This window comes from Pelobates fuscus, chromosome 3 (assembly GCF_036172605.1).
Source record: "Pelobates fuscus isolate aPelFus1 chromosome 3, aPelFus1.pri, whole genome shotgun sequence".
In the NCBI taxonomy this organism is placed as follows: Eukaryota; Metazoa; Chordata; class Amphibia; order Anura; family Pelobatidae; genus Pelobates; species Pelobates fuscus.
In genome coordinates, this window is record NC_086319.1 from 327,444,457 (window position 1) to 327,469,712 (window position 25,256).

Here is a 25,256-nt window from a genome sequence, read left to right on the forward strand (position 1 = left end):
TGTATTATTTGCAATAGAGCACCTGTAGTAAATGTAATGACATACACCTAAGATACGGTAGTTTTAAGAAAATAAATTTTTACATTAATGGCAAGCAATAATTAATTTTCAAAAACCATGACAAAAAGGTCATAATATATATCAATGCTGCGAGCTGCGTGTCTGATGGTTTGTGGAAACACTCGTTTCAGTACCTGACTGAATTATTTTTATGTGCAATCTGTGCAAAGGAAGGATACACTTATATGACAGTTTATGACATACTTTGAAATAGCAGTTAAAACACTGTAACTCCTACAGGTACTTGTAGTGGTTATGGTGTGAAAACATTGTCAGTCAAATTTTTTATTCAAGTCCAAACTCCACCTCCTGCCCTCTTACAGAAGTTTGTGTAATTAAAGTTTTAGCCAGACAGAGAACAGTGCTCTGTGCATGCGCTGTCTTAGCCAGACAGAGAACAGTGCTGTGTGCATGCGCTGTCTTGGCCCGACAGAGAACAGTGCTGTGTGCATGATCTCTATTAACAAGTCAGGAAACACTGTGCTTTATATGTTAGGCTCATAACAATGTCATTGGCACGTGCTCTCCTAACTTGGCAAGGAACATTGCTGTCTGTAGACTTGCACATTCGGTTTCAAACGAATTGCAATTTGTCTAAATTATGAGTAAACAGAGGCTCTTTTGAATTCTGTAACTCCCAAACGTTACATGGACACATCACAGAACAAACCAATCCGACAAAGGACGAAGAGTTTTGTTTGTTTTGTGGTTCAAAATTCTATCCATGTTGCCCCAAAAAAACGAATCACAAATTGACCAACCAGACAAATGGTTTAGCTGCGTGCACACTCTTAGCCAGACACTTAGCAGTGCTGTGTGCATGCGCTCTCTTAGCTAGACATGGAATAGAGGTATATGCACACACTCTATTTGCCAGACACAAAATAGTGCTGTGTGCATGCGCTCTCACAACACAGATGGCACAAGTTAAGAAAGCAGGCTTGAATATTCAGAGCAGGGAGTGCATCTCATATCATACTAACACAACCAGCTAAATGGGGAAGCAAACTATATGTCTACAGAATGACAAAAGAGTGAAGTGGGTGGAGTATGTGTGACGGAGATTTGATACAAAAATAAACAGAATAGCATGGAATAGGTTGTAACCAGCAGCTACGTTGCACTGTGACCATTGCAATATATTTCTTTGTTGACATTTTGATGTGGTTTGGGTTTGGTATATTGGCAACAGTGATCTCATTATTTACTCTACTTTCCTTTTTAGTGTTAAAGTGTCCAGTGTGCAGCCGCTGAGTGTACCAACATATCTCCATGTTGCAGGGGGAGTTATGTAAGGGATGTATTATGCTGGATGGCACCATATAAGTTTAATGGAGTGGTATTAGTGGTTAATGCTCTGGATCTGGATCTCTTCAACCCAGACCCATTTAGCTGGCAAGAAAATAATGCTTTTATAATTTTATACTAGGCGACAGCGAATCAAACCAGCACAGACCAGCTTTAGTACATTCCTTGCAGCCACAAGATTAAACAGCAGTAGATCTAAGGGGAGATAGAGAGAAGGAGAAACAAAAATGGTGTTTAGGGATATGGGGAGAGAGAATCAAGACGGTTTACAGGAAGGTTGAGGGAGAGGCAAAAATGGGTGTTGGGGAGACGGGAAGAGACACAAAGGTGTGAAGGGTGTTAGGGCAATAACATTTCAGGATCACGGATATAAGACTGTAAGGGTTAAAGGGTGTAATCGGGGACTGGCCTTGAATGCATCCTTATTGGGGGGAGGGTTATCATGTTTGATATGCGCCCCAGGAGCTTTTAGAATTTAGCAACGCACCTTGATGGCATGCTTCATGATATATGTATGCCACGTTGATCAGGTTTTCTCACAATTTTGAAATTGCCTAGTTGATGCTGAATAAGATTGAACTATTTCCCTGTAAGAAGAATACAGTACCACAGATTGCTAAAAGAGATTCAAAGATGAAGTAATCATTGCCTTTTTTAAACTAGTGCTTGCAATGGACAGCAGGGCAACTTAAGGCCACATTGGATGCTGAATTCCGGAAAGCTAGGTACACTGTAAAATTTTATTAATTTTCTAAAAGCATTTTTTTCAAGGATCATGACCTTTCCAGGGAGTTTGGAGAGGATGCTACCATCTTTCTGAAGTTCATCTTGTAAAACCAGTTTTTCCACTGGTGCCTCTCTCGGAGAATGCACAGGGACACTGTTGCAGCTCAGTGACCGTGCAGACTTTCTCTTATCTTGTATTGACCAATACCTATACTTGAAAGTTGTTGGCCTAAGTTTGGTAGCCACTGGCACATTTTCTGGGAAGCAATCATCAAAAGGATCCAAATTATCTTCAGAAATGTCCTCAATCCATTCTTTAGGAGTGAATCCACCATGCTTTGGCTGGACAGTGACCCTCTGGGCAGTCTCTTCTTGGTCATCCATCCTCTTAATGTGAGGGTTTGATACAGTAATGGCTTCATCTGGAACTGAGCCATTGATGATATGGGATCTGTGAAAACGATTTGTGACATTGATAGCAGTCTCTTGGATCAAAATCCAGTCCCGATGAATATCTTCCTTGGTTGTGAACTGAGAGGTGACCGTGAAACGAATAATGAGCTTGTCGTGAATCGTTGCCGGAACAAGGAACATCTTTCCGGACTTTGTCAGATCTGCTAAGACTTGCTCTGTCAAAGAGTTGGGACCCTGTGTATGTAGAAAAAAAACACAAAAGACGAAAGACATGAATATTTCCATGTTCTGATTGCTCACACCTGACTACATCTTCTAGAGTCACTCAGTGAATACTGCTCATCTAGTCATCTAGGACATTTATGACAAATATTCTCCAGAGCAACAGTGTAACATTCTCCAGATCTTGTCTAAATGTGTTAAAGGGACATTTGGAAGTATTTTGCAATACATTACTTTAAAAGCTAACACTCATTTTACCTCTCCCTGCAACTTTCAGGACTCACCCCACTAATCTAGCTAGCAACAGAACAGAGACTCGTTTTGCCTCTCCCTGCAGAAAGTTCTGGTACTGACTGAGGTTTGAAAGATACTCACACCATTTATTCTACTCTCTGTCACCATATTATTATTTGTTACTATAGCAATATTACAGTTTATACCTGTAATTGATCACTGCAATTTTCTGAACATGAAGTTTCTGATAATTAATTTCATGAATGTATTCCGCCACTATTTCGGGTACTGCTAGTTATTAATATTTAAGGTGACAGAACTTGGATGGTAAAGTTTTCAATTGTATACAACACAAGTTTGCTCTACCTACCTCCCCTCTCTCCATTTTTTGCCCCTACTGTCTGTAAATTACTTCATATAACTATATCTCATCTCCATCTCTGCTCCTTAGGCCTCAATCTGCAAACCCAGTTAGCAGCAACACCAAGACTCTTCATTTTCATTAGCACTACCCACCCAGGTATCTTCTATATGTATAGCATGCCTCTCCAGCAGTTTGCAATATTACATTTTACAAATAGCTTCCATTAAGTTTCTTTGTCTAAAAGAGCTTCAGTGACTGGATCTCAGCTCTCAGACAGGGCTCTCTTAATCCTTTGTATTAGTCATTCCTCCCGACCCTACTTGCCAACTGTCTCGTTTTTGCCGGGACAGTCCCAGCAAGCTGGAGTCTGTCCCAGGCAATTTACTCTCCCGGGACAGTCAAGGCAACTTGCAGGGCCATGTGCTTTTATTATTTTCCATAGGACTGTAACAGTCCGAGGGAATTAAGAACAGATCTGCTGGGAGATGCTGGGGGCTTTAGAGAGGTGCTGGGAGCTGGAGAGAATTGATGGGGGCTGCTGGGGGAGGGAGGGAGCACTGACAGTCTCACTTCTGATTTTCCAGCAGCTTCTCCTGCACACAAGTTCCTGCTCTGCCTTGCGAATGCAGGCTCCGCCCCACGCCATAAACTCCACCCATGCATGCAAGATCCGCCTCCTGCCATCAAGCTCTGCCCCCACGTTAAGCAGGAGACCTTGCTGAAGAAAATGGCTACCTGACCTCTCAGCAACAGCCTCCAGTGACAGGTAGGCTTGATATACTCAGCCTTGTGTGTGTGTGTGTGTGTGTGTGCATGTGCTTGTTTGTAGTGAGTTTGTGTGTGTGTGTCAGTGAGCTAGTCTGAAGTGAGCTTGTGACAACTACCCACCACCAGGACACAGCACCTCTCACACACAGCACCTCACGCACACTTGGCACCCCTCACACACATGCTGCACCCCTCACATGCACACACAGCACCTGTCACACACTGCACTCCTCACACACATAGCACCCCTGACACACACAGCACCCTCACACACAGCTCCTCTGACACACTCAGCACCCCTCACACACACTAAGCACCCCCCACACACAGCACCCGTCACAAACTGCACCCCAAACACACACAGCACTGCACCTCTCACACACACTGCTCCGCTTACACACAGCACCCTTAAACAAAAACACATACACTGCCCTCCTCACTGCAGTCTGTGTGTACTCAGCAGTCTGTGTGTATTCAGCAGTGTGTGTGTGTATTCAGCAGTGTGTGTGTGTGTATGTGTATGAAGTAGCCTGTGTGTGTGTTCAGCAGTGTGTGTTTGTGGATTCAGCAGTTTGTGTGTATTCAACAGCCTGTGTGTATTCAGCAGTCTGTGTATGTATTCAGCATTCTGTGTGTATTCAGCAGTCTGTGTGGGTATTCAGCAGTTTCTGTGTGTGTTTGTGTGTGTGTATTCAGTGTACTGTGTGTATGCACTCTGTATGTGTGTGTGTGTGTGTGTATTCAGCAGCCTGTGTGCATTCAGTAGTCTGTCTGTGTGTACTCAGCAGTCTGCATGTGCATGTTTTCAGCCATTGGTGTGTGTCTGTATTAAGCAGTCTGTGTGTGCATGTATTCAGCAGTCTGTGACTGTATTCAGCAGTCTGTGTGTGTATTCAGCAGTGTGTGTGTGTATTCAGCAGTCAGTATATATATAGCCCATGTGTATTCAGCAGCCTGTGTGTGTGTATTTAGCAGTCTGTATGTATTCAGCAGCCTCTGTGTGTGTATGTGTGTGTGTGTATGTAGCAGTCTCTGTGTGTGTTTGTGTGTCTGTATTCAGTGGACTGTGTGTATGCAGTCTGTATGTGTGTGTGTGTGTATTCAGCAGCCTGTGTGCATTCAGCAGTCTTTGTGTGTGTACTCAGCAGTCTGTATGTGAATGTGTTCAGCAGTCTGTGTGTATGAATTGTATGTATGTATTGCATCTGTTGGAGGTACCAATAAATATAAGCTTATTTGTATTGATATTTTATCGATAACACAGGTCTGTGTGCATAATATCCTTCCTGTATAGTGCTGCTCTCTGTCCCAGGATATTATACAAACATAGACCTGTATTATACAGAGAGCAGCATCTTAGAAGGGAGGCCTGGCCAGCCTTGGTTTCAGAGCACCTGGGTTACCTGGTGAGTGCGGTATCCAGTACGTATTTATTATACACAGATAGACCTGTATAATACAGTTAGTGCTCTCTGTATAGTGCTGCTCTTTGTATAATACAGGTCATTGTGTGTATAATATCCTGGGACAGTCAGTGCTCCCTGTTTAGTGCTGCTCTGTGTATAATACAGGTCTGTGTGTATAATATCCTGGGACAGTCAGTGCTCTCTGTATAGTGCTGCTCTCTGTATAGTACAGGTCTGTGTGTATAATATCCTGGGACAGTCAGTGCTCCCTGTTTAGTGCTGCTCTGTGTATAATACAGGTCTGTGTCTGTATAATATCAGAGGATAGTCATTGCTCCCTGTATAGTGCTGCTCTCTGTATAGTACAGGTCCGTGTGTATAATATCCTGGGACAGTCAGTGCTCACTGTATAGTGCTGCTCTCTGTATAATACAGGTCTGTGTGTATAATATCCTGGGACAGTCAGTGCTCCCTGTATAGTGCTGCTCTCTGTATAGTACAGGTCTGTGTGTATAATATCCTGGGACAGTCAGTGCTCCCTGTATAGTGCTGCTCTCTGTATAGTACAGGTCTGTGTGTATAATATCCTGGGACAGTCAGAGCTCACTGTATTGTGCTGCTCTCTGTATAGTACAGGTCTGTGTGTATAATATCCTGGGACAGTCAGTGCTCTCTGTATAGTGCTGCTCTCTGTATAGTACAGGTCTGTGTGTATAATATCCTGGGACAGTCAGTGCTCCCTGTATAGTGCTGCTCTCTGTATAGTACAGGTCTGTGTGTATAATATCCTGGGACAGTCAGAGCTCACTGTATTGTGCTGCTCTCTGTATAATACAGGTCTGTGTATAATATCCTGGGGCAGTCAGTGCTCCCTGTTTAGTGCTGCTCTCTGTATAGTACAGGTCTGTGTGTATAATATCCTGGGACAGTCAGTGCTCACTGTATTGTGCTGCTCTCTGTATAATACAGGTCTGTGTATAATATCCTGGGGCAGCCAATGCTCCTTGTATGGTGCTGCTCTCTGTATAATACAGGTCTGTGTGTATAATAATTCCAACTGTCTGTGTCAGTAGTTTTCATTCACTGGTATTAAGAGAGTTCATTCATTATTTAAAGTCTGTGGAGAGGCAGTGGAAGTTAAAGTTTGTTGGAGGCATACAAGTTTCTGTATTGTTCCATAAATCACATAATAGAAGCTAACAAAGGTTGCTATGGCTCAACCAATTTCTACAAAACGCACACATTTGGCGATGTGGCGATTTTTCATCATATCAGATCGCCGAGATGCCTGGTTTTGCCTTTTAATATGTAGTCATGCCCATCAGATGGCAATGTTTCCAGTAATAACAGGCTATAGCTTTCCATCTCTTTTTCTTTGCTCGTCCCGCCACCCACAGCCACATAGAACTCTGCGCACCCTTTTTACCTTTAATCGGAACACAACCAATCCCAGGTATCTCTTGGCTGGAATTTCAAACAGCGAATCACTCTTGACAAGAGACTCGAAATACTTGGCCAGTTCTGTACCCTAAAATAATTCATAGAAATAAATCAGATGCAAATACTTTGTAACATAATGGAATATCTGTCTGCTAAAAAGCTACAATGTGAATGTTTACTTTAATACAAGCCAAAAAATTATATCGTCTGAATGCACCAAATACGGCTGCACTGTTTCATCCTTGCTGGCAGTAAAACACATAGATCCTCCACTACTGGCATCTAGTGAGGAAATGCAAAGAGCTACATCAAATAGTACTGCTTAAATAAAGCAGTCACGTGTTTAAACACCAACTATGGTTAACTACTGCTTCCCCAGGCTTGTAGTTACCTCGGTGCCAGCTCCAGCCAAAATATAAGAGTGCACTCAGACGTCTTATAAAGTATAAACAACTAATGCTTTTATTTAGCACGTATTCAAGTCGACATTTCAGTCTTGATAAAAGTCAGTTTGGACCGAAACGTTGACTTAACTTGGATAGTTATATATATATACACAAATTTATATACAGAAACAGATCCTGGGAACTATCTTTATTTAAGGGATCACCACTTTAGCTAAACAGAGGTAAATGGAAGCCACAGGCTATGAGAGCACTCCCCCAGTACAATACCTTCATGCCATATATGTTAACATAACACTCACATGTCTGATGTGTGCTTGAAGATTTTTAACTCCAAAGGACCGAATCACGAACCAAAGCTTAAGAGAGCGAAAACGGCGACTGAGGGGGATTTGCCAGTGCTGCAAAGAGGTAACAGAATTAAAACTGATAACAATATAGTGTTTCTCTCCTTACATGGTTGAAAACATACTTGTAGAGAATAATAAGAGGGTTCCTAAACTCTACAAAACACCCAGAATTCGGTATCCAAGTATGTACGTGAGTAAATAGGAGTATATACCTTTCTTATTTCCACTACAGTGATCCTTAATAATGGCAGCTATGTGTGAAGCCAATGATGGGTTGTAGTAAATTAACAACTATACTGCTAAACTCTAACCTATCACATGTGACTTGTGAGTCTTATTACAAAAGAAAAAACCCTAAACAAACAAACAGACAAACAAAAACTACATGGAAACCCAACATAACATTAAAAGAACAATTAAATTAAAGGAACTAATGTTGGCTTATATTCACTAAGTTGGATGGCTACAGTATAGTGTCACCCCACAATAGGTCCAATAAATCATACAAATTACAAAAAAATGATGACAGGGAATAATTATTTCACGGAGATATTGGCGTTAAGGATTCTATCATTGATTTATTTTGTATTTATTTAAACAAACAAGAAAATAAAAGTTAGCAAGCATGTCTGAACTATTACAAGCAAGGATTCTAGACCAATAAATCTTTAAATTATTAACTCAGCAGATAGAGAATCGTTTTGCTGACACTAAAGCAGATTACAGTGTAGGACACTTTGCTACATACTTTCCTTTTAGTGTATACACACACTTACCATAAAATCAGTTGCTGCCCCCGTATTGGCATGCCTGAGGTAGATGGGATTGACGCTAAAGGTCTGCTGAAGTTTGTATTTGTCCTTCACCCTAATAAGAGGGGAGGAATAACACAAATTAGCCTTTCCAATGGTTTCACAATTTTAAAGTTTTTAAGGATTTCAATATTAACAGAATGAAAACTACATACATGTCAGAAATGCAATTAATGGTTCATCCAGTAATTCCGTTAGAGATTCTTTTTATTTTGATTGATTTATGTTGTCTCACTTGTGCATTTGCTAGTTACGACATTTGAAGAAACATGGGGAACAAATGTGGCCACCATCGAATCCTTCATTAGTGAAAAGGGCAATCCTATTGTTGTGGACTACACCTCCCATAATGCTCTTACAGCCAACATGCTGGCAAAGTATCAGTGGAGACGTAGTCCGCAACATCTGGAGTGGCAAAGGTTGCCTACCTCTATTTTAGAGTGACATTTACCAACATTGCCCTAGACTAGGGATAAGCAACCTTCGGCACTCCAGATATATTGTACTACATGTCCCATGGGCGTAGGAACCGGGGGGGATGGGTGGGACGCATCCCCCCCAGCAAATCATGCGGGGGGGACAGGTAATGGGGAAATCCCCCCCAGCTCCGCCGGCCCCCCTTTTGCTGCAGCCACCCGAGCGCTCTGCAGAGAGCCTCAGGCGGCTGCAGCTCTGCCCGGGCGCAGCCAGAGGAGAGGGGCTGACAGGAGGGAAGCGCTCAGCGCTCCCTCCTGTCACTCCCTCAATGTAGCGTGGCCGAGCCCTGCATAGTCCGCCGGTACAGGGAGCATCTGTCTCCTGTACCCGGCCGGACTAAAAGGAAGTGAACACTGAGTGTGCACTTCCTGTTAGTCCGCCGGATACAGGAAACAAAAGCTCCCTGTACCCGCGGACAGTACACAGCTCGGCCACGCTACAACACAGGTAGGGGAGGGGGGAAGAAAGAAACAGGGAGGGAGGGGGGAAGAAAGAAACAGGGAGGGAGGGGGGATAAAGAAACAGGGAGGGAGGGGGGATAAAGAAACAGGGAGGGAGGGGGGAAGAAAGAAACAGGGAGGGAGGGGGGAAGAAAGAAACAGGGAGGGGGGAAGAAAGAAACAGGGAGGGAGGGGGGAAGAAAGAAACAGGGAGGGAGGGGGGATAAAGAAACAGGGAGGGAGGGGGGATAAAGAAACAGGGAGGGAGGGGGGATAAAGAAACAGGGAGGGAGGGGGATAAAGAAACAGGGAGGGAGGGGGGATAAAGAAACAGGGAGGGAGGGGGGATAAAGAAACAGGGGGGGATAAAGAAACAGGGAGGGAGGGGGGGATAAAGAAACAGGGAGGGAGGGGGGATAAAGAAACAGGGAGGGAGGGGGGGATAAAGAAACAGGGAGGGGGGATAAAGAAACAGGGGGGGGATAAAGAAACAGGGAGGGGGATAAAGAAACAGGGGGGATAAAGAAACAGGGAGGGGGGATAAAGAAACAGGGAGGGAGTAGGGGGGAGAAAGAAACAGGGAGGGAGTAGGGGGGAGAAAGAAACAGGGAGGGAGTAGGGGGGAGAAAGAAACAGGGAGGGAGTAGGGGGGAGAAAGAAACAGGGAGGGAGGGGGGAGAAAGAAACAGGGAGGGGGGATAAAGAAACAGGGAGGGGGATAAAGAAACAGGGAGGGGGATAAAGAAACAGGGAGGGAGTGGGGATAAAGAAACAGGGAGGGAGGGGGGGATAAAGAAACAGGGAGGGAGGGGGGATAAAGAAACAGGAAGGGAGGGGGGATAAAGAAACAGGGAGGGGGGATAAAGAAACAGGGGGGGGATAAAGAAACAGGGAGGGGGGATAAAGAAACAGGGAGGGGGGATAAAGAAACAGGGAGGGGCGGAGAAAGAAACAGGGAGGGAGTAGGGGGGAGAAAGAAACAGGGAGGGAGTAGGGGGGAGAAAGAAACAGGGAGGGAGTAGGGGGAGAAAGAAACAGGGAGGGAGTAGGGGGGAGAAAGAAACAGGGGGGGAGACAGAAACAGGGAGGGGGGAGAAAGAAACAGGGAGGGAGGGGGGAGAAAGAAACAGGGAGGGAGGGGGGGAAAGAAACAGGGAGGGAGGGGGGAGAAAGAAACAGGGAGGGAGGGGGGAGAAAGAAACAGGGAGGGGGGACAGGGAGGGAGGGGGGAGAAAGAAAGAAACGGGGGGAGAAAGTGAGTGACAAGGGGGGGACAGAGGGAGAGAGGGGGAGAAAGAAACAGGGAGGGAGAGGGGGAAGAAAGAAACAGGGAGGGAGAGGAGGGAGAAAGAAACAGGGAGGGAGAGGGGGGAGAAAGAAACATGGAGGGGGAGGGGGGAGAAAGAAACAGGGAGGAGGGGGGAGAAAGAAACGGAGGGGGGGAGAAAGAAACGGAGGGAGGGGGGGAAAGAAACAGGGAGGGAGGGGCGGAGAAAGAAACAGGGAGGGAGTAGGGGGAGAAAGAAACAGGGAGGGAGTAGGGGGAGAAAGAAACAGGGAGGGAGTAGGGGGGAGAAAGAAACAGGGAGGGAGTAGGGGGGAGAAAGAAACAGGGGGGAGACAGAAACAGGGAGGGGGAGAAAGAAACAGGGAGGGGGGAGAAAGAAACAGGGAGGGAGGGGGGAGACAGAAACAGGGAGGGGGAGAAAGAAACAGGGAGGGGGAGAAAGAAACAGGGAGGGGGCAGAAAGAAACAGGGAGGGAGGGGGGGAGAAAGAAACAGGGAGGGAGGGGGAGAGAAACAGGGAGGGGACAGGGAGGGAGGGGGGAGAAAGAAAGAAACAGGGGGGAGAAAGAGTGACAAGGGAGGGGGAGAGAGAGTGACAAGGGAGGGGGAGAGAGAGTGACAAGGGAGGGGGAGAGAGAGTGACAAGGGAGGGGAGAGAGAGTGACAAGGGAGGGGGAGAGAGAGTGACAAGGGAGGGGGAGAGAGAGTGACAAGGGGGGGAGAGAGAGTGACAAGGGAGGGGGAGAGAGTGACAAGGGAGGGGGAGAGAGAGTGACAAGGGAGGGGGAGAGAGTGACAAGGGAGGGGGGAGAGAGTGACAAGGGAGGGGGAGAGAGAGTGACAAGGGAGGGGGAGAGAGAGAGAGTGACAACGGAGGGGGAGAAAGAGAGTGACGAGGGAGGGAGGGGAAGAAAGAGAGTGACGAGGGAGAGAGATTGACATCCATCACACACACACACACACAATCACACAATCATGCCACCCTTACACACACAGAAACACACAATTCATCCTTACACACACTCAATGCACCCCGTGCACACACACACAATCATGCAATCCTTACACACACAGAAACACACAATGCATTCCTTACACACACTCAATGCACCCCGTACACACACTCAATGCACCCCTTACAGACGCACACACTGCATCCCGTACATACACAGAATCACACCTTGCAGCCCTTACACATACAAACACAGATTCACACAATGCATTCCTTACACACATATCAGGACATCCCCTACACACTCCACCCCCTGTGAACAAACTCATTGGTGGAACGTGAAGGTGGACCCTGGGACCCAGACCTTGAGCTGTGTAAAGGGCCCCCAAAAAATGGAGCTGATTCCCGTTCTCACAGAACATTGATTTTTGGGACCACAGTTACAAACAGCCTCCAGAGAGCCTGTTCTACACCAGACCAGTGGAGCCAGACTGCAGCTAGAGCCCATCATCATCCTCATCTGGTTGTAAGTAGGAAATCTAGCATATTATTCGTGGCACTAATCTCTAATTTACCTCACATTAAAGAAACACTATAGTTCCCAGAAGCACTGCAGCTTAATGTAGTGGTTCTGGTGTCTATAGCCTGTCCCTGCAGACCTTTTAATGTAAACACGGCGGCACTCCAACACTGGCGTTAGTTAACATGGCAGAAAAATAATTGGAAAGGGTTAGGGGGGCTACTAATAAGGATAGGGGGAGAGGGGTAGGTAGAAAAATAATTGGAAGGGTTTAGGGGGGGCTACTAATATGGATGGGAGGAGGGGGGAGGTAGAAAAATTATTGAAAGGGGTTAGGGGAGTACTAATATGAATGGAAGAGGTAGGGTGGGTTATAATATGCATGGAAGGGGTTAGGGGGTACTAATATGCATGGAAGTGGTTAGGGGGTACTAATATGCATGGAAGAGGTAGGGGGTTAAAATGCGTGGAAGGGGTAGGTGGGGTTCTTTTGTGCATGGAAGGGGTATGGGTGGTTCTAATATTCATGGGAAGGGTAGGGGTGGTTCTAATCAGGAGGATCCCGGCGCTGTATACGGGTAAGTAAAACCCCTTCCTTGTAGTGACCCTTTAATGTTATTATTTAATCATTTATATAGCGACTGCAAATTCCGTAGCGCTGTACAATGGGATAAACAACTCCTAGTTTACGGAATAAGAATATACCCGGCGAGTAAAAATGCTATCCCCCCCAGATTTTTTTGGGTTCCTACGCCCATGACATGTCCCATAATGCTTTTAAACCCATAATGCTGGCAAAGCATCAAGGGAGGTGTAGTCCAAAACATCTGAAGTGACGAAGGTTGCCTATGCCTGGCCTAGACCAATGCCGTAGCTGTTAGGTCATTGGCCTGGGAGTTATAACACACTGGAACAAATCAACAATGGAACAAAAAATAAAACCCTTTTCACCGGTATTCTACTAAACCAATCTTAAATATTTGACTTGTAAAGTTATACCAAGTATCAGAATAATTTTATTTATTATTAGTTTTATTCATATCCATCTATTTCTTTTGAATGATGCTTACGAAATGACCCTATTAAAGAACAGTCATTAAAATCAGTAATCAAAAAAATGAATCCTCAAGTGCCACTAAGATACCCGGGGATTGAAAAGGTAAGGTTTGTGGGTATGTACAGATTTTTTTTTCATGTGTAGAAAAAATAAAAAAACAAGAAATACGTTCAAGACCAGCGCTACATATAGCACTCTTGTAGGTGCAAGCAATGTAGGATCCCTGCATCTGGCCTTGCTCACTACAGGAAGGCCCATATAAAGAACTTTGATGGGGTTTAGACAAGCTCACAGTATTGATTTTAGAGCTAAAATCCAGAGGAAGAGAAGTCAAGTGCAAGGTGGCCCTTTTTCCTTATCCCAGTGAATCACACAGTAACTGGAGTCTCCCAAATTACGATTATGTTACAAATTGAATCTTTTTACAAATGCATTGTTTGCATAGCCCAACAGGAAGAACTGAACGTGACAAAAGGGAAAAGCGATCAATCTATCATTAAATCCTATAACACAAAGTGATACATAGAACATTATAAAGGCCTACACAATTTCAGAAATAAATTTCATTAAATGTAAGTTTCAAACATTTGCTCAAATAATATACATGGGCCAGAAAAAAATGACCTTTCTTTAAACACAAGTCAATAGATTAACACGATTGAATGGCTCGTTTAGGCACTAGTAATAATATTCTTCAAATATAGCTGGGAGCAAAGGATGGATATACAAGGGCTATCTGCAACCTCCTGCAGGTAATTACAATGGGCTCACCAGAAAGCAGTACAGTCAAAATGAACCATCATCCATTTGGATGGATTGAATGTAAAAGAGTCTGCATAGTCCACTCCTTTGAGGAAAGTTCTGAACTCTGGACACAGGAAGGCTGTGCCTGCATACGCAGCATCAATGTGAAGCCACAATCCTTCTTTGGCACCTGAACGGTAAGGTTAAAGGTTAGTACTAAGAATTGGATAGAAATGTATAATAAACATTATGCAGTATTTAATAGAAAATATAACTTACAAACTGGTCCCAGCTCTGCAAGATTATCAAACGCACAGACGCCAGTTGTTCCCAGAGTTGCGCAAACCTAGAACAATAGAATAGAATATAACCGTCTATATCAGTTCATGTAGGTTAGTTACTTGTATACTTCCTTTACTTATTGTGTATAGCACTGTGGGATACGTTATCATTAAAAACAACTAACCAGTACAATATATCCTTTACATCTCAAATGCAACTAGAGCACATAGTTATTTTTGCCCATACACCATTAGTATCCCATTAGAAGACACCCCCGTGTTATCCCCTCTACAGTTTAGTTCAGCATAAATTCATGCATGATTGCCAAGTTTATGTAGACTTATCACCTCACAATGAGAAATTAAAAGGGCCACATTTTTTTTAAATACACCACATTGCACACAAGTGAGTTATAATGGTGCTTCTGAAAACTACAGACACAACATTAACCCAAACTACATATAGACAAACACTCAGAGAAAGAAAAAAGCAGAGGACAAATGAAATATAAAAATTGTAAGCAACATGCATAATGGGAACATCAGACACAAGCTTCACACATTTTGTAGAAGAAGGAGCCTTATCCAGGCATTATAATGGTGAGTTGGGAAAAAGGTACTCAGAACTTTGGGTTTCCACTGAAATCCTTCACTCAGATCTCAAAGAAAAGGCTGCTTTTATCTAATAAAATCTGTATTGTAAATACACATTATTATTTAGCTGAGCTTTATCTCACTTGGACTATCCTGTTTCATTTCAAGACCATTGGCTCCTCCTGGTCCTGTTGTTGTAATGCTATCAGAATTCAAGTACACAGTTATTAGCATTATTATCACTTTAGCACTGTCTATCTAACACAACAGTACAACTGAGAAGCACCCACATTTTGTAAGACACCAGTGACATGGCTTTGCACAGGAGCTCATAGAAGCAGGGATTGCGCTACGCTAAGCATTGGTGAATGCTGCATAGGTATATTTTTCTTAATACATTCTAGCATGTCCACAGTGCCACATCTTTAGATATTGTTTATGCTTGCCTTTTTCACTTTTGATTTTTGCATAAGCCAATAATAAACATAAAAGAAAAATTCTGGGCACCAATACTACTTTAATGCACTTGATTAGGTTTTGGCCTCATTAATATGCTGTATATTTTTTTGCATGCCCAAATCTTCATAGTTTTTGCATATAATAAAATGTTTTCCAGAATGCTGCACCATAAGCCTGCCTCTTTAGCCACGCCCCCTCCCTCCAGAAAAATACTTCCTTATCAAAAAGGTTTGCACCACTTTGAGGAGTGTCCCTTTAAGTCACGTTCCATCTGCAATGCACACATCAGGCAATAAGCACTTCAAATAAGCAAGTCAAGTATTTCTGTATGTAAGAGGACTGCATCATCCATCCAAGGTGTATTTGAATATTTTCCAATTCTTATGTGATATTCACAGATTCACTTACAAAGACGGGGACAAGTCCACGTTTTCGATCTTCTTCCACAGCAGCTTTCAAAGTTTCTCCTCGAAGTGAGAAGTTTTCATCCACTGGCAAAAATCTCACTTTTACTAATGATATCAAACCAGCTTTTTCAACCGAGGAATGAGCCTGCATGAACATAAAAATGAACCGTGTGTTAAATGACCATTGTTTTTTAATCTGTTATTGAATGCGTTTAGGGGAGGCATAGAAACATTCTGTTCAAGATTACTTAAGTCCAAATAGAAACCTGGTTTTGTATTCCTTTGTGGTAGACAGTGTAGGTGTGATATTAATATCACTCTTGTTGTTGTGGACTGGTATATTTATTGTTAGTGATTTATTACCTCTTTAGGTTATTTCATGTGAGCTCCATGAGGAATACAATATTCACACAAGCCTACATGATTCCTCTCATATAAGAATGCCAGTGACTATACAGAATATATAGCCCCACACCTTCCCCCCTTAAGAAGCCTTTGGTAAAAACGCACAAGGTAATTGCTAGGGTGGGAATGAAATCTCCGATTTGATACATATTACACTTTTCAATGTTATTGGCTTACAGATTGTCTTCCAAGCACTCTGGTTTGCTTTGTTTATGCAGTTAACACATTCTGTGAATATCTCCACTGCCCCAGCTGGGCATTTTACTAGTATCAATGGTAAGATAGGCATTTCTTTGTTTTTCCAGAAATTTAAGCTCTCAGATATTTACATAATGCATTTTCCTATTAGTATTGAGTGTAAAAAACAATGCCTGCACTATCCTTATTCTAAAAAACACTGGTCTCTGTAATATTTGTGATACGCTTTTCAAATGATTTAATATTTTTGGATAAACTTTTAAAATGATCTTTTCAAATTATTACAATATAAAAAAAAAATCATATATATATAAAAAATATATATATCGCTATATACCAAAAAATATCTAAATATTTTCAAATAATAAATCAGATAACAAATAATTTTCAAAGTTTATCCAAAAATATTAAAGCATATGAATGGCTTATCCAAAAATATTAATTCAAGACCATAAATCGTTTTATTATCGAAATAAAAATGATGAAATAAAAAGTATAAAATAAAAATTGAAGCATATATTGAAAACCTTTTATTATTTTAAAAAAAAAAATGGTTTCTTATAGCAAGTGACATAAAAAGAGCGCAGCAATGAACATTTGAATAGAGCATTGTGAATTCATATGATCTTTTATTGAACATACCTGGTCAGATGCATACGCAATCAGACGGGAGTTCAAGTGCGAATCATCAGACTCCGGTTCTGAGCTTTTCATCTCGAGAATCTTATTCTTCCTCGCTGCCAGTAGACCTATCAAGGTTGATTCACTCACAGTACTCTGAAGAAAAACACAAGATAAAATGTATAGTGATTATCCACCCAGGAATTCTACTCCTTCATTCAATGGCAATGAAGTTAATTTACTTACAGGGTTGTTTACTAACTTGAGAAATGTCAGGAATTCAAAGTGATTTTCAAATTTAAGGCCAAAGTAGCTGACTTAGAATCAGAGCCTTAACTTTGACAATTCTCACTTTAGTGAAGAACCCTGAGTGAATAGTAATGGTGAAGAGCAGCAATGACTACAACAGCTTGGTAATAGAGATGCTTACAAACCCAGGATGTTTACAAGGATGTCTCACTCATGGCTAATGCTATAGAACAGGGGTGCTTAAAAGCTAGATCCACAGATGTTTTAAAACTACAGGTTCCATGATGCTTTGTTATTTTAAAGGCATTCTAAAGCATCATGGGAGTTGTAGTTCTACAACATCTGGGGATCTACCTTTTGGAAATACTGTATCAAAAGATATCAACAGGCCAAGTGACCACTTACTTGCAGTACTCCTCCTCCTTTGCTGTTTGGATAGTGATGGAGAAAATGGCAAGGAAGACCCATCATTTTAGCAAGCCAGTCCATCACATTAATCTCCAGTTCAGTGCACGCGGGACTGGAGGCCTTAACAAAAACACATGTACAACTAGGCAGTCAGTGTGAGTATATCACAGGCAACTAACAATTGTGTTAACACATATTGATTATCTATCAGGGGCCATCTGTGTGTCTGGCTAATGTAGTCATCAGTCGCAAACAATAGTAGATTTCCACGCACAATTTATTTTAAATTCTAAAATATGTAATTTACGGATTAAAGATGCATGTTGATGTCTACAATGTAATATCAGCTGTTCTAACCGTAGTGGTAATGGTCCATTAATATTATATAAGGAAGATGTCTATGCATTTGCCTAAAAGAGCAAACCCTGAGCCAGCTGAAACTATGAAACATTGAACAGCCAGCCACAAGTACATTGATACTCTAAAATGATAGAAGATTAAAATATTTCCAGCCAGGCCACATGAACAGGGACATCAGTTATTATATTTCAGTAGCAGTTCAGTAGATGTAAGCTAGTGTAAAAGGGGCACTATAAGCACCGAACAAAACTTTAGTTTAATGGAGAGGTTTTGGTGTATACATCATGTCCCTGCAGCCTTACTGCCAAATTCTATGCCATTTAGGAGTTAAATTACTTTGCTTATGCAGCCCTAGTAACACCTCCCTGCATGTGACTTACACAGCCTTCCTAAACACTTCCTGTACAGAGTCATCTAATGTTTATACTTCCTTTATTGCAAATTCAGTTAAATTTAGAATTTCTTATCTCCTGCTCTGTTAATAGCTTGTCAGACCCTTCAGGAGTCTCCTGTGTGTGATTAAAGTTAAAATGTACAGAGCACGAGATAAAAACCTCCAAAGAAAACACACTGTGTTGTAAGATCTAATTGAAAATGAAACTACTTTTTAATGCAAGCTGTGTCTGTCACAGCGAGGGTGTGAATAAACTGAAACAAAGGTGATTTCAAATCAATGTTAATAAAATAAAATCAGACACGGGGAAGCACTCAAGTGTATTTTTTTTTACCAGGAGGATTTGGGACAGTAGACTGAGCAACATCTCTGTTAAGACTTGGCAAAGGCAGGTCATGAATTGAAATATTGCCAGTTTCATTTTGTTGCTTGGTGGTTGAGTAAACCAGTCTTCTTTCAGGATTGATACTGGTGGAGCAAGGGGCAGTTGTTCCCTTTGCACAAGTCGGAATTCATGAGTGTCCTTCAAAATACTGATCTGTGACCCTGAGAATTGGATGAAATAAACTGGTACTGCACGGAACCCAAAATCAGTCGATGGGTGTGCGAGTGAAAGATTGCTATGGAATTTTCCACTAGAATCTACTTTGAATGTATAAGTCTCATTCTTTCCATTTACTATTATGTATGAACATTCTAAATGGAAAATACTGGTAAGAGGATCCTTGACATTCCTGGTGCGATTTCCTGTAAATCCTCTTTCAGCAACCAACAACACCTGCTAGCATGTATGAATAGTGCTTACGCCCAAACAATAACTTTTTGTGTTGCGTTATATGACATACCCATGTAAATCCTAAGCAGTTTATAGCATCAGCAAGCATGTCTCCAAGCAAGGAGGGCCAGGAGGTAAGCGCCGGAAAGTATGCATGCATATGGGGGCTCTGCCAATGGACCACCTGGAGGAAGACACATAAAGATAGTGGTTTTAGAATTCATCCAGAGAAGATTTGAATGACAGAGGAATCATGTTTGTCAGTATACACAGTGATTACTAGATTAACTATAAAACTGTTTATTTCTATGGGTTTCTATGGGTTGGGTTTTCCTTATACACAAATATATGCATTCTATATGCATGGTGTTCAGTACTATTAGGACCACAAGACCACAAGAATGACAAGTTATGGAATATTATATTAAAAAAGCAGCCTGGAACTATAAGTGATATATTGTCATACTGGGGAGATACTTAGCAATATTTGAGTTTCATGTCTCCTTGAGTGAGCTTCTTCAGTACAGTGCTAAAGAGCGCTACTAATAATAAAGTCAATTTTAAGGTAGTATATACAGAATTTTTTTATGGTGAAAATATAATTTTAATGGACCTGAATAAAATCTCACCATTCATTGTCAGTTGACCAAAACATGGCCTTGGTGTGTAGACAATGCTTTGATCTTTTAAAATGAAAATAAGAACATATATGTGCTGTTCAGTAAACTGGATACTGTCATAATTACCAGTAAACATGTAACTGGAGATATATGTGAAGAGCTGTAATTACATGGTTACTTCATTCTATCAACAAAAAAACCAATACAATACAATGTACGATATTCATCATTCCCAAGTATACTTATTATTATTAACATGTACTATTATCACGTTTGTTACTTGGTGTAGTTTACTTTGTCTATTTTCCTAGGGCAAACCTATGATCTCCGAGTTCTATTCACATTACCCCTGGCATGATGATCTTCTCAATATCTCTAAAGATATTGTCCCAGCTTTCGGATTCCACTGGAGCATTTTCCGGTAGCAGAGCTTTCATATAGCCAGGCTGAACATCTGGATTTACCCTCCTGTCTCTCACTGTGCTCAGATACTGACAAATGTAATCTACCAGTTCTTTACCTGGATGAAGACAAGATGCACGCAGTGGACAATCAAATGATTTGCAGTAATACTAGGTTTAGAGCAACAAACAAAATCGCATCTATCTCTACTGCACAAGTGCCAAATAGCACAATTATTCTAAATTCACTTCCCTGATGTAAATTGTAGCATTTATTTTAGAAACCTGTACTGGGCTGTCTTTGGAACACAAAGCATATGGTAACTTTGTAAGGTTTAGTGGCTTCTTTTTGCCAAAATATTCAGACTATAACAAAATACGCTAGAGCAGGGATCCCCAAAAGGTAGATCGCCAGATGTTGTAGAACTACAACCCCCGTTATGCTTTGCTTGTCTTTAGAATAGCAAAGCATCATGGTAAATCTAGTTTTAAAACATTTGGGGATCTACCTTTTGGGCAGCCATGCACTAGGGTCTAGCCCAGGCATAGGCAACCTTTGGCACTCCAGATGTTTTGGACTACACCTCCCATCGTGCTTTGCTAGCATTATGGGTGTAAAAGCATTATGGGGGATGCAATCCACAACATCTGGAGTGCCGAAGGTTGCCTATCCCTGGTCTAGCCTATAATTAGCCTGTTACCAAACCGTAACACGTTTTATCAATGTGGTGATTTCAATGATTGCAAAAATATATACGGATTATTAGCTCAAGCAGCAACTTTTAACCAAGGTTTTCGAAAAATGATACTGTCTACAAAACATGTCAGTTTACGAGCATATAACATTCATTATAAACAGATTAACACAGCTCCCAGAAGAGAAAGGAGGCTAAAATAAATAGATGCAATTCATTGATTACTAATATGTGACTGGCCAACCATTAACTGCTCTATCTCACAGTTGGCAAACCACTGGCACTATTGCTGTTGTAGACTACATAACCTGTGATGCCCAATCAGCCATTTTGTCTGGAGCTGGTGTGACAAGCCTTAAACATCGATTTTCAATTCTTTCGTTATAAACTTTGTTTCCAATAACTCATTACTTTGGACTCTTTGTTAAATGTTCACCAACCACATCTACTTTATTTAATAGTTAGGCTCCTGTATATAAATAGATTTTGACAATAACACTAATAATTTACACTATTTAAATTGGAATATTCCTATTATGCAATTCATTACTGGGAAAATCCTAGAAAGCATACAGAAAGGAAAAAAAAATAAAGAAAAAAGTAAAATGAAGGCATCCCCCATTGAGTTGAAATATGCAGAATTTCTGGAAGAATAATTTAGAAATGTAAATGCTTTACATGATATTCACATGTATTTATGAACTTCTCTTTTGAATAATTGAAACTAAATGGAAGTTTTCATTACTGTTTATTTAATGCCTCTTCTCCTCCGCAATAAAAGTGGTAAATGTTGGTTCTATTATTAAACCATTATTGCAACATATCTATGAAACAGTAAATAGGTGTATAACTTGTTTTAAATGATTCTGAATGGTTACCATCAGGCAGGACAAAGTGAATTTTAAATGTAAGCCAAAGTAACCAGGCTGGAAATATTTTGGAAGCTAGCTATGCTTTCAATTTGGCTACTCTGAACTTACATTTTAAATTCAATTTAGAAAAAAACCCTTTAAATGTTTGCTTCTCGAGTAGGAAAATGTCTGCGACATGTTTGCTTGTTCGTAAGTTTAAGTTTTCTTACTATAAAAAAAAATAATATAATATAAAATATATATATAATATAATATAAAATATATATATAATATAATATAAAATATATATAATATAATATAAAATATATATAATATAATATAAAATATATATATAATATAATATAAAATATATATATATAATATAATATAAAATATATATATAATATAATATAAAATATATATATAATATAATATAAAATATATATTTATAATAAATAAAGTAATCCTCAAAAGCCTCTGAATATTGTTACAAGCAGAAAACGTAAACTGTAATAATACAAAGAAAATATTAAATACATTAGAGTTACACACAGCACAATTATTGATCCACGAGTCCCTTATTCTCTTATGATTATATATGTATGCTGGGAAAATATCATCATAAATAATGATTGTTAAAATAATTTAAAAAAAACACTTTTAAATGCACGGATCCAGGTAATTAAAGACTAGAAAGTCTAGCAATAGCTTAAAAACACTATTTCAAGTAACCACACACCTTAGAGGATATTTTTCACCAAAGGCTGATTTGTAGTGGATTGAAAACTAAATTGCAAAATTTCAGGCTAAAACAAGCAAACTATATTAGGCTAAAACAAATCAGCAATTATTGTCAAGAATTAATTCTCATTCAGTGTGTAGTGAATAAAATCAGGAGTATCAATGCAATGCCTCTTGGTTCAGTCTATTAGGCATTTGCGAACCGAGCAAAGGACATAGTGTCCCCAACATGTATTTTCCAATAGGCATATTTACTTAATATATTTTAGTAATAAATATGGTCATGCTATAGCATGCTATCACGGGCTCTCAAGTTTTCCCATGCTATAATATACATATTAGATTTATATTTGTATTTATATTTTCAGATGAGTCCAATATAACATACCTCTTCTTCTGTACTCTTCTGATTCCATTGTATTTTACACTAGGCTCCTGAGATGTCAAATGTGCAGGTCTTGTCTGTCAGTATCTGACCCCCCTCTCACATGTCAGATTTTATACCCCTGTTATCTTTCAGGTAGGAGTAATTTACATTTTTTTTTTCCTTACGTAAATAGTTTATCTTATTCCATTTCCGATACTGCTCCATCATGTTGATTCAAAATAAAAGAAATTCTCAATTACTGTTTGCTTTGCTGCTATCTTTGATGTCCTGGACTATATCTACATAGTGAGTATGATGCATTGAATCCAGCTGGATTGGAAGAGCCAATTATGACCCATTCACTGCTGGAAGGCTAATATCATTTCTTATACATAATAAATCCAATGGTGGTTGGAAATAAAAATGGAGAAGACCCTTTTCATTGGTTGCGGATCAGACTAAAATAAAACAGAATTAATTCCATTTTCTCTCTATGATAAGAGGATGGCACTAAGAAACTATGTAATGTAAATATTTCCTGGAAATCATGACAAAAAAAAAATTATAATGGTCTCACGGATTTGTACAAAAATGCAAAAAGTAAATAAATAAGGAAGTCATAATTCCCAATGCTGATCGGTTACTGATCATTTATTTTATTTTTTTAATTATTTATTTTTGCAGTGCATGAAACTGATACAGGCATGCTTGAGGTGCCCCGAAAGCAGTCCTCAGGCTATTCCTCAGCTTTACATGCGGGACATATGTATAGCAGGCACAATTTTTAATATAAACATGCTTAGTTAATCATACTTCAAGCTGTAGGAAGTTAATAACATGCATAATGCAGTACTAGTAAAAGCAGCTAGGTCAGAATTATTTTGTATGATGACGTGACATATCTAGGAGTACTGTTGCTTGCCAAAGGGCCTAGACTGTGAACAGTACAGGTCATGTATATGTATAGCAGTAGCTATACAGATAAATCAGTACTCCTAGGCTTCACGTGGCTTACAGGCTAGGCTTTGAGCACTCAGTGCAATACACAAATCACCATTTAGCAGTAGATGCCCGGTTTAGCAAGGCATGGGCACAGTTATACATTAAGTTGCTTGGAAGTTATTGTTACATAATAGGCTGACTAGGCATTAAATCTGAGTGACATTCTGTCTTTTGTGTCTTACTATGAGCTTAACGGATATAATATCATTAATCTTAAGGTCTATTCATGCAGGTGAGATATAATTAACAGTGTGATTCTTCAGTGATAAAATTAAACATCTAGCCCTCTAAGCTTAACTAATGGAAGGCTAATATAAACAAGCGTAAGTAAGGTATGCAATGGTTGGCATTTGTCAGCACATGAAATCAAACTGGTATGCAGCGGTCACCGTCGCCGGCACTTGCATCTGGACCCGTGGGTTAGCGTATGCGGGTCAGAGGAGAGTTTGTGGGGAATCGCCATTCATCCTATTTCTTCTGTGGGAACGCGGCTGAGGCTCTCTGGCTGGTCCTGAGGAGGTGCTGCCGCTCTGGCGGGGGTGGGGGTGTCCCTCCTGCCCCAGGCTGATGTGTAGGCCTGCGTCTTCTGGCCTGAGACTCGGTGGCATACATTGCCCGAGTGTCTCCCCCTCGTGGGGGTGGCGGGAGGTCTGTAGGTTGATTGCCGCTTGTGTTTCCGCCCATGTGGCCGACGCCTTCGGGTCGGGGCCCTCTTGGCCTTCAGCCCGGTTGGGCTGGGGTTGGTGAGTGCCAGCTTTTGGTCCGGTGCTGCGCCCGAGGGAGTCCCCCTCTTGCCCGGCTGCCCATAGCTCCTCTCTCTTGGGTTCATGGGATCTTGTCGCTTTGCCTTGGCGCGCTGTGCGCGTTGCTGGAGCTTCTCCCAGAAGTTGTTGAATAGTGCATCCAGACGCTGCATGAGGTCTGTGCCGCAGTTGGAGCTCTGCTCAGGTGCTTCAAGCTGAGTCTGCTGTTGCCATGAATACTCCGCCACCATTTTCTATGGGCCACGTGTTGCCGGCCCTGGTGCCCACACGCTGTGCATAGGCTCGGTCTGGGCTTGCGGCGAGGACCGGGATATCCCCCACCGGTCCTGGGGGAAGGGGGGGGGGCGGGGGGCAGGATGATTGAGCGTTGAGGTGGTCGTGGAGCAGGTAAGAGGAAAGGAGAGCGGCCGTCTCCCCTCTGCCAGCCATTCTGTAGGCCTCGGTCACCGCAACTTGGGGTCTCGGGTGGGTAGTTTGTCGATTAGGGTGTCCAGAGGTGCAACCCGAGGATCCCCGTTCAATTATGCCCCCCCCCCCCCCCCCCCCCCCCGTCACTGATCATTTATAACAACATGCTTGTCAAACTTTTAAATTAACAAAAGGGGACATTATTGTTTAAGTTTCATTTGCGAGATGGGAAGATGATTTCACTGATTATTTAAAGGAACGCTTCAACTA

The 25,256-nt window shown here is 41.4% G+C and overlaps 1 protein-coding gene across 1 annotated transcript; it reads right to left on the reverse strand.

Moving 5' to 3' along the window:
* Nucleotides 1–862: 862 nt before the first annotated feature.
* HDC (histidine decarboxylase) lies at nt 863–22,908 on the reverse strand. The gene is made up of 12 exons (XM_063445673.1): nt 22,834–22,908; nt 20,105–20,277; nt 19,208–19,321; nt 17,606–17,728; nt 16,973–17,107; nt 15,729–15,872; nt 14,266–14,332; nt 14,014–14,176; nt 8,473–8,563; nt 7,649–7,747; nt 6,929–7,030; nt 863–2,742 (listed from the first exon to the last, which is right to left on the reverse strand). The coding sequence occupies exons 1-12, from the start codon at nt 22,859–22,861 to the stop codon at nt 2,023–2,025; spliced, it is 1,959 nt and encodes a 652-aa protein (XP_063301743.1). The 5' UTR covers nt 22,862–22,908; the 3' UTR covers nt 863–2,022.
* Nucleotides 22,909–25,256: the final 2,348 nt, after the last annotated feature.